This window comes from Amphimedon queenslandica, unplaced genomic scaffold (genome assembly GCF_000090795.2).
Source record: "Amphimedon queenslandica unplaced genomic scaffold, v1.1 AMPQUscaffold_13405, whole genome shotgun sequence".
NCBI classification, from domain to species: Eukaryota; Metazoa; Porifera; class Demospongiae; order Haplosclerida; family Niphatidae; genus Amphimedon; species Amphimedon queenslandica.
This window is the reverse complement of record NW_003546359.1, coordinates 11,816-25,730: the sequence shown is the minus strand read 5'-3', so window position 1 is coordinate 25,730 and position 13,915 is coordinate 11,816. Positions and strand designations below refer to the sequence as shown.

Sequence of the window (13,915 nt, the reverse complement as noted above, 5' to 3'; positions counted from 1 at the left end):
TGTGTTCTCTTGGCGGTTTTTCTACTGCGCATGCTCAGAAATTGGAGGTAGCTCTTATATAAAGGGACTCCTTCCTTTCTGGAGCTGCAAAAACTTACCCAAAGAATACGCAAGCTAGCTTGTAGCTTTTACTGAGGCACAAGGAACACGCTACAAGACAGCTAGATTAGCCCCTTTGGCACATTCTTGCAGGAAATATTAGCCACATTGCAGTTCATCCGTTTCAAAATGTCTAACGAATCAGGCTCGCCTTCTCAGCCAACCAGGAGCGGCTCCTCTGCAGACGAACAAGAACCAGAGAGACCTGAAAGGATGAGGGACTGGCTCATTAGGATGATTAACAGTGGGCGCTTCCCTGGACTGGAGTGGATGGACCCCGAGAAGACAGTCTTCAAGGTTCCCTGGATCCATGCAAAGAAGAGGGGCTACAACCGAGACAGGGATGCGGCCCTCTTCAAGGAATGGGCTATACATTCTGGGAAGTACAGGGACGAGTCTGATCCCACTGTGTGGAAGATAAACTTTAGATGTGCCATAAACGGTCTTAAAGATATCCTTGAGCTGAAGGACTACCAGACAGAAGACTGCCGTGTCTACAAGGTCCTGCCTAGGACCAGACCTCCCAAGAGGAGAAGGAGATCGCTTCGGAGCTCAGGGACAGAGCCATATCCACAGTATCCTGTGGTCACTGCAGGTCAGTTAGCTGTGGCAGCCTCTGTTTGTCATTAGAGACACCATTTGATGATAGTTATTGTTATCAGTGTATTATACAATCCACTGCCCTCTGAGAGTAACACTTGAACCCTCTGCCCCTCTCTCCTTCCTCCCCCTCTCTCCCTCTCCCCCCTCTCTCTCTCTTGTATTTTTGCAACGAGCCCCAATTATCACCTACTTACCTTCATGTTAATTTATTTAATGACTGTCTAATGTACTTATCCTTTCTCTCTCTCTCTCTCTCCAGCTGCCTCTACCCTAATGGGTGCTACCAGTATTCCATCGGTCGTATGGCCTGCTCCATTAGCAGCCGAGTCCTTTCCTCCAGTCAGCCATTATCAGGCTCAAGGACTAAGACCTCATGGATATGCAGGGATACCATCGAGCAGTGGGCCAGTTACCATGACTTCGGCTGAGGTATGCTATCAGATTACAAGTGTTCTTGTTTAGTTTTTGGTTTTTGTTGATGTTTTAAAGAGAGACCAACACATGTCCCTGTGCATTAGAGGGGGGAGTACAGAGCTGGGATTGTCCCTCCTAATCTAATTAAGATAAACTATGCTTTTATCTGTATACTCGCTGCTATCATAATTTCCTTTTATTTACAGGTTGGCGGTTATTACTGCACCACTCCTTATACACCAGCTGCTTACACTAGCCCTCATCACATGACTCCAACTAGTGTCCCGGCCCAGGGGAGACCAAACTGCAGCGAACAGTGTCCTCCTTATTCCGGAGCAGCTGTTAGCACTGCTGCTGCCATTAGGAGAGAAGAATCACCTGATAGCGGCTATGGAGGAGGAATAATAGGTAAGAGAAGAGAAATACAACCATTGATATATGTTTATTAACATTTCTTTCTTTCAATAGTTGATCCTCCTACTTGTTCCCCAGTCCCCTCTCCCTCTCACCCTCACACTTCCCCCCCTCCCTCCTCCATTGATGTCCAGCAGCAGCAGCAGTCGCTATACTCCACTGGCTCTCCATCTTGTGGTGGGATTCCCTCAGTATCCACCGATCACTCGGGTACCCCAGGGGTTCCTGGCGTCATGACTACCGCTCCAACGACTGACGATGAGTTTATTAACATCATCCTGGACCAGAACTCACCCCTGCCTCACTCTCCCCCCCTCACCCCTCCCTCCCCGTCCTCCAATCAGATTGCAGTTACTGTCTATTACGGTAACATGCCAGTCCTCAGTAAGACCGTCTCTTGTACTAAAGGCTGTCGGCTCTTCTATGGCCCAAACTACCAGCCACCCAGCAATGATGAGCAAGCTGCAAGATTTGAGTCTTATTTTGGACCGTTAGAGGCTGAGCAGGTCTCCCTTCCGCAGTCCCACCCAATACCACAGGCTAACGGTATACTGGAGTCCATGACTCGTGGTATACTGGTCGAGATGCATGACAATGACGTCTTTGTGACTCCTCTCTGTAAGAGTATCGTCTTCTGTGGCACCTCCTACTACCACCAGAGTACCCCCCTGGAGAGGGAGAGTCGTGTCAAGGTATTTGACTACAACGTCCAGTTCCGTAACCTCCTGGAGCAGTATTCCCTCAGACGCACCATGTCACCGAGTCCTAATGTCATACTCAGTTTGGGTCAGTCCTGGGGGCCCACCCAGCCCATCACTCAGAACCTTATTTACGTTGTCATCACTCACGTCCAGGCTGAGAGAGACTTGAAACTTTACGGTAGTAGTTGCTCCCAGTCAGCAGTTTATCCTTACTCTGCTGATCTCTTTAGCAGTGTCCATGATGTAGTGGACATTCGTCACACTAATCCTAATGATGTCCGAGCTGAATCATTCCTAACCTCTGTGTTCCAGTGTTAGTTAATTAATAGTTATTAGTAGTTAATTAAGTACTAGTTATAATGTGACCTAACCACACCCCTTTTATTTTTAACCCTTCTTCGACAGCAGTAATTGTAATTACAATAGGACTTTCTTTGTTACATAATTAATTAATTTTATTTACTAGTTTATTTACTTTTGTTTGTTTTTTGTTGTTTTTTTTTGTTGCTCACCAAGTGAGTGTTTTATTGCTCGTGTCGGGCAATTTTCATTCAGCTCTAAACACCATTAATTAATTTTATTATTACCATTTTATTTTGTACCCTCAACCTTCTTTTCTACCTCCTAAAGACTCCGAAATTATCTCAAGCAACTCCTCTATATCTCCCTCCTCTCTCTCTCTCTCTCAATTTTTGAAAAGTTTGTATATTAAATCACATTTCTGTTTGTACTTTTCTATTTACATATTATTATTATTATTATTGTTGTTGTTGTTGTTATTGTTAATTATTTTGTTATCATAAAGTGTGTCTCCTTTACTTGTTTTTGTATTAATTTTTTGCAATTTTATTAATATTAAAAATGATAATAATGAAAAGAATGACAGCAGCTGCTAGCAACTCTGCCAAACGTCACACAAACATACAGTGCAATACTGGTCTATTACCACATGTAGTGTATCAGTCAGTATGAGGTTTTCATTACAATCACTGATACATGTACATGTTCTTATGTTGTGTAGAAAGTTTGAACTGATTCCAATCAAATTTGGATTTTTTATGATTTTTTAAAGTTGGTCCAAAATTGGACAAAAGTCTCTGTACTATAGTACAGGGATTTTGTCAAATTTCACCAAAAATGAAAAGTAGAGAATTCCTCAATTTTATTACATTTTCTGATACATATACATGTACTTATGTTCTGTAGAAAGTTTGAGCTGATTTCGATCAAGTTTAGATTTTTTATGATTTTTAGAAGTTGCTTCAAAATCGGACAAAAGTCCCTGTACTATAATACAGGGATTTTTGTCAAATTTCACCAAAATTGACAAGTAGAGAACTCCTCAATTTTATTACATTTTCTGGTGCATGTACTTATGTTTCAGTTAGTTTGAGCTGACTCCGGCTAAATTCCTCTATTTTTAATTGAATTAGATCCTATCATGTTGTTGTGTATTATGGTGAATCTGTTTATTATAACAATCCATTCTTTATTCATTCTGTCTTGTAACAAACTAATAATTATTATTGGTACAAGCTAGGCATCCTTCACAAGCTTGTCTCTACTCTACCTTCCTCTCTCTCTCCCTCTCCCTCCCTCCCTCTCTCTTTCCGGGTACATGTATTGATTCACTTATTAACTGATTCACTGATTCATTAACTGATTCACTGATTCATTAACTGATTGTACAGTAACATGATATTAATAAACAATTATTGGCTTTCTTAATTAGAAAATTCACAAGTTTTTTCAAATAAGAGGGGTGCCCTCATACAGGGGTTCCTGGCATTAGTTTTCGTGTATCAGTCCACGGAAATAACGATGATGCAGGAGTAGGTGTGGCACTGGTAGGTGTGGTCATCGCCGCTAACTCAAGATTAGGTGGCCTGTGACCTTTACTGTCTCTCTTCACTGATGATCGGGTGGGAGGGGTCAAACCTAATGAATAATAAATGAAATATACAAGTACACAGTAGACAGTATAATAGCATTAGTACATGTACATTAGTGCTTCAAGGTAATGTGTGATATTATGGACATGAAGAGTGGATAAATATTTATCCACTCTTCATGTACATGTATCAGGTTACATTAGGTGTATAATAATTATAAATATTTGTGTATGATACCTTGTGTGTGTGTGTGTGTGTGTTGTGACTGGTTCAATCATGATGTGTACATGTATCCATTCTAAGAATCAGTTACCATGAGTACATATACAGTCCTTCTATTATAAGAATGAACAGTAACAACTACTGAAAGGAGGAAATGGACTTCAACCATATAATAATCATAAATATATCCTGCCCATAGCTGGATACTTTTACATCAAACAGTTCTATTGTATTTAATAGTCTCTCTTAATGGACACTCTCTATAGCGTACACCTCCATTTAACGGACAGCACCTAGTGTACCAATTACATTCCTTACTGTATAAAATAACCTCCACATAAAGGACACCTCTGTATAACAGAGACACTTTCAAAGTGTCCATTACAGCAAGGCTAGTCTGTATTCACATTAAAAGTATTATTAATAAGTTACAATGAGTTGTATGTATAATTAATGAATGGGTCAATCAATAATAATAAATAACAATCAATTGTATACTAATAAATGGCTCATAATAGTTGTTATTATATTATTATTAATACAATTGTTTATCAATCAATAATAATAATAATAATTTTCATAATCATGACAATTAAAGGTATACAATAGCACATAAACAGGTCAATGGCTAATGCGGGCTTTATTTAGAATATAACATTACATGTACAGGTACATGTTTCCCTCGTACCTCCTAGGGTGGCTCCACCCATGAACAGCTCCTGGGGTGTGGTAGGTGTGGCTAAAGGCGTGGTCTGAGTGTGATGAGTTGATAATGATGAAGTGGAAAATGAAATGACTGGAAGAGAAGAGAGAACACCACTGGAAGAAGATATACTGGAGGAGAGAGAGAGAGAGGGAGAGGGAGAGGGAGAGAGAGAGAGAGAAAGAGAGAGAGAGAGAGAGAGAGAAGGAACAGGAGATTAATTTCATCTATTAATATTGGTTATATTAGTCCAGTGGTTGTTCATTGATGAAGCCCTGTTACTAAAAATAGCTCTACCCACAGGGTCTGTCCTTCATGTGCTATTTTTAGTAACAATGAACATTAAGTAACTCAGTAACATCAAGACCCCAATTAACCAATGACTCTACAGGTACCACTGGATCATATTGCACAAGTACATGTTCATCCTCAGGCAGTATATTATTATTATTAATCTCACATTACACATATCCTGTGCAACTGGTTGATATGTACACCTACAGTATTTCATGTACAATGATCCAGGTAAGCTAGTGAGCAGTTCAGGAGGTCACTGCTGATGGAGGATATGCATCCTCTGATCAAAGATATCCAGTCCAGACACAAACACACACAAACACACACTGCATGTACATACCACACTACTGTAATATACCTAATCTATAAGTACAGTACATACCCTATTATATGTACATGTACACACCCCACTATGTGGTGAGGTATGTATTCATTTCAAGTGTTGTAGACATTGTCCCTGAGGCATGACTACAAAACAATACCATATCAGCGACTATCAGTAACACTAAGTAATGCAATCTAATCACTGGTCATTATTATTATTAATGGAAGACTTCAGGAAATCAATACATCACAGACATTACATTAATATACATGTATTGTAATGTATTGTAATGTATTGTAGCTGCAGTTTAGTATTTCACGGAATATCAAATTTGCTCCAAATTAAGGTGTTTAGTTAAATATGAAAAGGAGAGAATTCCTCAATTTTATTACATTTCCTGATACATATACATATTCTTATGTTGTGTAGAAAGTTTGAACTCAATCTGGATTTTATATGAATTTTTTAATTTGCTCCGAAATCAGGCCAAAGTCCCTGTACTTTGGTCAAAATTTGCCAAAACTGAAAAGAAGAAAAGTCTACATTTTTATTACATTTTCTAATGCATATGTACATGTACATGTATACTGGGTAGAAACTGCAAGCAGTTTCTACCCAAAGATGAATATCCCAGTATAATGAGTACATGTAGTTAGTTCTCACATGTTAGCCAGTGCTGCTAGAAGGTGCTTGATTCTCTGGTAATGAGTTACTGTGAAGCTCTGAGAGGAGAGAGAGAGAGGAAGGAAGAGCTAATGAGATTAAATAAAACCACAAACTAAGAGCAATACACTCACAGAGCTCTTAGAACATGATCATAATTAGAAACACAGAACCCACTAATATGTAACCATCATCTACTAGTAATGGACTCATTAATGAAGAGGTCACACTAATAATTATTTATTTATTTATTTATTTATTTATTTATTATTGTTGTTATCTAATCTCATATCTTTATCACTCATACTATATTAAAATAATCATTATCATTATTACTAATAATTAACGTAGAGATATACATGTACATCAATAATTACTACCGCACTGGTATAAAGGGACTTTAATGTACTAATACTACAACAATAGCACAGTACATGTACAGTGTAGCCTCTCTTAATGGACACTCTCTATAGTGTACACCTCCATTTAACGGACAGCACCTAGTGTACCAATTACATTCCTTACTGTATAAAATAACCTCCACATAAAGGACACCTCTGTATAACAGAGACACAGTGTCCATTATAGCAAGGCTAGTCTGTACATGTACATGTACATTTGTACGTGACTAACACCTACCGTTGCTATGGCTACGACTCTACAATGCAGACAGACAATAACTACATTAATAATTATTATTAAATTATTAATTAATGACACCATACATGTAGATACCCTCCAGTCAAAATAATAATAAAAATAATAATATCATTTTAAGATTCCTCTTTTATGTACAATAATAAATAAAACCACACCTTTGCTTCATATCTGCAGTGATTATAAATCTCGTTAACTTCATTAATGATAGGGTCATTACCATCACTCAACACTCCAGCCTCTTTCAATAGTAAGAGGAACTTGTTAATGGGGAGCTGGGTGGGGGAGGGGGAGAGGAGGAGAACTGATTTATCATCATGGAGCTTCAGATAATTTATATGAGCGGTCACTATAAAATAAATAAATAAATAAATAAATAAATAAATAAATAAAATAAATAAATAAATAAATAATGATAATAATGTATTTGTGTGTGCGTTAGTTACCAAAATCTGCTGATTCATCAAAAGCTTTCATCCTGTACCAGTGACCAGGGAACGGACTGTCATCTGGAGAGAGAGAGAGAGAGAGAGAGAGAGAGAGGGAGGGAGAATTCAATATCACATTACATGGAAGATCATGTATCATTGGTAATACTATATACAGGTATATACATTGATATATCAATTATTAGAATAACTGCTAAGTGTGAATTGTTATTACAGATAAAAGAGTTCTTTGGGAAACTTACCATCAGCTATACACACACACTGTACTGTACATGAGATAGGGTAACACCATGTGATGTAATTGAAATAACAAATAGACCAGCACACACTACACGTACCAATACTGCTACTAATGGACAAGTATAATGTATTATTACTGATACAGTAGTTATTGATGTGGTGAGGCTTTGGTGCTAGGGAAATAAAGTGTTTGGTTTTGTGGCTAAGAGAAACACACAAGGAGGAAGGAAGAGGAGGAAGAAGGAGAGGGAGGAAGAGGGAGGAAAAGGGAGGGGGTTTAGGGTTTAGGGTTAGGGAGGGAGAGGGAGGGAGGGGGAGAGGAAGAAGGAGAGAGGGAGAAAGGGAGGGAAAGAGAGGGATAGGAAGGAGTGAGAGGGAGAAGGAAAGGGTTAGTATGAATATAGTGATTTGGTTTTGCTCTTAATACAATATATGTACACGTACGTATATCACTGATATTGTTAAGGTAAAACTTGATGACAGTTTTTGGATCAACGTAATAAAGAAATATCTGAGAATTACCAATCATAAATAATGAATTCTAATAGTATACATAGAACATGTTAATAATATCAATGGTGAGTATGGGCAGTGTTTACATGTATCAATGTAAGAATGATAATTGTCATAATTGTAATATCCTGTTTTTAGACACTCATCAATGACACAATGTCTAAACACTTCCTTCTAAACAAATACTTAGATTAGTTCCAATTTAATTATTGTAAATAAATAAATAAATAAATAAATGTTATAAATAGCACAATACTTTACTCATCATAATGACATACACTAATTAGCATACAATAACTGTAATATCCTGTATAGTTCAAGTTACGGCCATTTTAATAAAAAGCCAAAATTCTGAAAAATACCCAAGGCTATAGCCCATGGGTTTTTTCAAAAAATGGCTCCAAAATCAACCTAAATTTTTATTACATTTTCTGATACATATTGATGTCCTTATGCTGTGTAGAAAGTTTAAGGTGATTCCGAGTTCATTTTTTCAAGTTACAGCCATTTTAAGAAAATGCCAAAATTCGGAAAAATACCCAAGGCTATAGCCCATGGTTTTTTCAAAAAATGGCTCCGAAATCACCCCAAATTTTTATCACATTTTCTGATACATATTGATGTCCTTATGCTGTGTAGAAAGTTTAAGTCGATTCCGACTTCAATTTTTCAAGTTACGACCATTTTAAGAAAATGCCAAAATTCTAATAAATACCCAAGGCTATAGCCCATGGTTTTTTCTAAAAAAATGACTCCGAAATCACCACAAATTTTTATTACATTTTTTGATACATATTGATGCCCTAATGCTGTGTAGAAAGTTTGAGGTGATTCCGACTTCAATTTTTCAAGTAAGGTCCCAAAGACCAGTAGTATATAGTTCCCTGTTATAATAATAATAATTGATTGAAGGTGAAGGTTAATTAAGATATAGTTTACAATATCCCAATAGTCTTGTATATATAAACAATGTCATTGTGCCAATAAATGATTATTATTAGTAGTATTACAAACACCATTGTCAAGGTATTATTGGCTCATTAATAAACTTATAAACAACACAACAATAAACAACAACAATAACAACCATTATTAATTAATGAGGTTCATTTATTATCAAGAGATACACATCTTTTACAATAAAGAAGATTCTGAACTATCATCTTTAAAAATGGCCACCCTCTTTGAGGTGAAAATTATCAATTTTTAGGTAATTAATAATTAATAATAATAATAATAATAATTACCTGAAGAGGTTCCGAAAGCAGATGGATCTAATGATTGATCGACTAGCCTCACGTCTGATGAAATATTACGAACTCTTTCAATGTCACATGATATGATCTGACGTAACTTCTATATAAGGAAATAACTATTAATAGATAAACCACATGAAATTAATCGCCTAGCTAAACCACACCTCTTAAAATAGTAACCCTTTAAAACCATGAATATATATTATTTTTTACCGTATTTCCTTAAATAAAAGCCCGGGCCAGGGCGTCTATTTCCTAAAATGGTATTTGGACCTCAAAAAAATTTTTAAAAATAAAATAAACCTTGAGCTCAAAATGGAATTCAAATCCATGACCTCATGTACTTGACTTCAGGACCTACAGAAGTATCTACAAGGCATCTGAGTTAGTTCAAGGCTAGATTTACGTATTTATAGTTCAATTCTATGCTACCCTGGCGTTTATTCACATCTGGCTTTTATTTAAGGAAATACGGTAAGTTTACTTTATGTTTGAATGATTTGTCTCCTGGTATGTGTATCGTGTTATTATTTAATCGTCTCCTCCTCAACTCACAACGAACAATGATATGAATGATAATAATAATCTGTAATGAAGAGGAATGATGAGTGTATGCTTCATTTATCACTATTGATAGGGTCAGTTACCAGTAAAACTCCGTATATTGTTCCTATTACAATGTTATTGACGTTCCCTTTCAGTGTATCTAGTGTGTCCTCTTCACTTCTATCCATTTTCTGTGATTTTCAGAGGATTTTCTTTTTCATTGAACAAAGTTAAAGGGGATGAGTTAGCCAAGCCCACAAACACTTTAACACAGTTGTTGTAGGCGTGGTTCTTGACCTAGTTACAAGCCCCACCCATAGAAACAAAATGGTTACAATAAATAATTAGTAACAGGTTTGAACAAGATTTTTTAAAAATCAGCAAAGTAGATAAAACAGACTGATAAAAGTATAGAACTAGAACTAGATACAGTAAAAAGAAGTTTAGGTCCTACCTCAATTAATAATTATTAAAAACTAATTGATATTTCATCATCATGAATAATAATAAATTACTAGTTTCTTAGGTTTAGGATTCTTTTTTTTAGGTTTAGGGTTTAGTTTTTTAAAGTTTAGATTTAGGGGTTAAAATTATTAAAATTAATTACTAATTAGGTAGGAGCTAAACTGGAATGTAACCTAAAAAGGTATTTTAAATTTAATAGTCTCAACAAGGAAATAATTTGCCATACTATCAAGCCATTGTAATTACCGTACACTTGAACACACACAAGGGGAATACATATACTATTTTAAATATTCTTTGCAAGCTCTATCTGATGAAAGAAACTTTTCCACTTCAGCTTTTACTAGTCCAAACTTATGAGGATAATCATCACAAACTTGAAGTACTTTCCTCCAGGTCACTTCTTTATCAGAGTCTATCCACCTCTGGAACACTAGTATGAGGTTACTAGTGGTTGATTGTGGATTAGGTGGCAGGTCATCAACTTTAACACCAAGTGCAATACCAATAGTTAAATAATGGTGGGCAGCAGAACTATCAAAAAGCCTATTGAGGTCACCCATTTGAGGCTTCATGTCTAACAGGACGTCTGTATAAAAATAATAAATACATGTAAAAATTATGAGTATTGTAATGTCAACACCTAAATTTATTATGATAAAATATATATGCTGAATACATATGCCGTAGAGCGGGTTTATTTTGAGGATAACAAATTTCGCAAATTTCGCAAACTTTTGAAGATTTGCAAAATTAAATTCCTTGAAAATTAATTTAATACACTACAAGATGGTAGAAAAGTGGCAATTTGCAAAAATTAATTCCACAAACTTCCGGATACAGGCCATTTGCAAAAATTATTATCCTCAAAATAAACTCACTATACGATACATGTATATATGCATGATAGTCCATATATACAGTATCCTGAGGATAAAAATAATCCCTCTTACCAAGAAATGTGGCAACCTTTTGAGTCTCTTTCTTGATCAGTTTAGCTGCCTGTTCATCTTTAAATTTCTCTATGTAAAATGAAATGTACATGTATATTATCAAGAGTAGGTACCAATAAATAAGCCAATATTACCTTCTTCCGCTCTAACTCTTTTAGTTGGTGGAACTGCAACAAGTGAGGGAACAACTACATGTATATAATTAAAAACCAAACTGATAATTGAGGCAAAGAATTTGCTCAAACAGTGTAGAGCCTAATTTATGTCTACATAAATATTTTTAAAACAAATAAGCACCTACTACAAGGTGTTCATTTACTTGTTGTGGATTTTATATTAAAGATTTTTCATGAAAGCGCTATGTCAATTTTTGTCAGTAATGATTATGTAAAACTTACTGTCTACTTTAGCACACTGCATTGAATCAGGTCCATCAGTTTCATCAACAACTGGGACATTTGGATCTGAAAAAATTAAAAATAAATTACAATAGGAAACAGCATGACAAATATGACTTACAGTCTTCTTGGGTAAAGAACCATGAAAAATAATCATTGTACTTCTCATCTGATAGTTCTAGACTGCTATATAATGTACAATCAATAGAGCTATTATCCCACTCTTTCAGATCTACAGTAGCTACATGTTCTCCTCCTTTTTTGCATGGACAATAAAAAGCTGGTGATGGTTTTCCACAAAGCTTCAGAACTTTTATAACACTATCAATAGCTTTATCTAGTTCATTTTTTGCTTTAAGTGGATACTGACCTTTATCACAATAAATCTCAATGCAATTTAGCTTTTCCACTAATGCTATTTTAAAAAAACGACCTCTTTTTATTTTTTGCTGCAAAGTACAGAAATTAGAAAAACTACCCTCTTCACTAAAAATTTTCCAAGGATTTGACTCTGAAAGAAGATGGACTATAATGGCACAGAAGAAGCCCATAGGAACAGCATTTTTGAAATAAAACAGAAGAGGTGAACTTTTTGTCTGAGGAAATGGCAGTTTGATGGTGTTTACGTCTTGTAGGGGAAGAAGTGCTGGCATGACAAATTGTCCTTCTTCTCGCTCTTCAGCAGCTATTTTAAGATACTGGAAAAGTGCTATAAGTTTTTTAAAGCAAATATCATAGTCATCATTAAAAAGCTGCTTTGCAATCACTTTAAATGCATCAGATGACTTAAGAATCTCAACAGAAAGACTGCCTTTGACACGTAAATCCTTTTTTACAGGATGTAACTCCTCCAATGATAAGTCCCAGGATTTACTTACTGTAATCACTAAATCTCTGATAATATCAATGAGACAATCCAACTTGACAAACACTATATCATTTGTAGGCGATTCATGATAATAAAATAACATTCCCAATTTGTGAAAAAAATGAAGTGCACTATGAACTTCTTCAACTTTCATACCCAGCATTTTACCATAAAACTCACATTCTGACCTACTTAACAAACCATTGCTCTCATTTGCCTTTTTACGAAGTATGACTCCAAAATAATGCCACCTTAATGGCACGTCAATTTTATGAGCTTGCTTTTTTAAATGATTGGAAACTTTTTCTATACTAGCACTGGTAACGCCATCATCAGACTCACCAGGCTTATCATCAGCTTTACGACCATCAATCTTATAAAGGGGACAGTCAGTGTCATAGGTACATGAATTAGAAACTGAATTTAGCATTTTACGTAATTCTGTTTGCTTTGCTTCAATTTTTTCAATGCCTTCTTTACCTTCTTTAATGAAACCCTCCAATTTGTCACTGTGTGTTCCTACTGTCAGGACAATGAGCTTTTCATCAGGATATTTAATATAATTAAAATCACTTTTAGCCAGCTTATGCTGCTGTGTTTTAGAAGCTATTGCAGATATCATTTGAGATAAAATATCTTTTATTTTCAAGGAATTGATATCAACTATTACTTTCTCGTTGTTAGGTAGCTCCATCTCTGTATTTGAAGGCTCTGAAAGTTTCTTGGACAAATTGACCACAAGAATAAGAACAGAAGGACATGGCATGAATGCTAGCAATAACTTTTGAAACTGAATTTGGCCACCAGAATCAAAAAAATATAGCCACTGTCTGTGAAGACCCATTTTCTCAATGTTAGATGTCTTTCTGCAATATTCCAGTGGATCAAATTTCTCATCAATAAATGAACTACCCCTGCTCACGACATCATGAGATACAGTTGCAGTCATTAAAGTCTCATCAATAGCTCCTCCTGCTTCTGATTTAAGTGGCACTTTAGGAATTTCTTCTCTGATTGCTGAGTCATCATCAGGTTTATCAACTGGAACTTGTTCTGGATCATGAGTTACCTTTTGATCATGAGGGGCAGAGTGATCACCAGGGGCATCATTTTTGGTATTGGTAGGTGCAGTGGTATTATCATCTCTTTCATTTGAAGTTGAACTATTCCCACGAATCATAGAATCTTGCAATTGAGCAATGACTTTGTCATCTATTTCATCATCTTTTACTGAAGT

The 13,915-nt window shown here is 36.0% G+C and overlaps 3 protein-coding genes across 3 annotated transcripts; 1 reads left to right on the top strand and 2 right to left on the bottom strand.

The window, feature by feature from the left end:
• The first annotated feature begins 78 nt into the window (after positions 1-78).
• On the top strand, positions 79-2,806 carry LOC100631948 (uncharacterized). Its single transcript, XM_003386652.2, has 4 exons — positions 79-694; positions 962-1,131; positions 1,323-1,524; positions 1,585-2,806. The coding sequence occupies exons 1-4, from the start codon at positions 229-231 to the stop codon at positions 2,547-2,549; spliced, it is 1,803 nt and encodes a 600-aa protein (XP_003386700.1). The 5' UTR covers positions 79-228; the 3' UTR covers positions 2,550-2,806.
• Positions 2,807-3,874: 1,068 nt separating this feature from the next.
• On the bottom strand, positions 3,875-10,265 carry LOC109582029 (uncharacterized). Its single transcript, XM_019996576.1, has 8 exons — positions 10,096-10,265; positions 9,933-10,034; positions 9,440-9,548; positions 7,437-7,499; positions 7,149-7,339; positions 6,334-6,392; positions 5,034-5,179; positions 3,875-4,169 (listed from the first exon to the last, which is right to left on the bottom strand). Exons 1-8 carry the CDS (start codon positions 10,180-10,182, stop codon positions 4,000-4,002), a joined length of 927 nt encoding a protein of 308 aa, XP_019852135.1. The 5' UTR covers positions 10,183-10,265; the 3' UTR covers positions 3,875-3,999.
• A 289-nt stretch (positions 10,266-10,554) lies between these two features.
• Positions 10,555-13,909, bottom strand: LOC109582028 (uncharacterized). The gene is made up of 5 exons (XM_019996575.1): positions 11,932-13,909; positions 11,811-11,876; positions 11,547-11,600; positions 11,413-11,481; positions 10,555-11,048 (listed from the first exon to the last, which is right to left on the bottom strand). Exons 1-5 carry the CDS (start codon positions 13,856-13,858, stop codon positions 10,741-10,743), a joined length of 2,424 nt encoding a protein of 807 aa, XP_019852134.1. The 5' UTR covers positions 13,859-13,909; the 3' UTR covers positions 10,555-10,740.
• Between the last annotated feature and the right edge of the window lie 6 nt (positions 13,910-13,915).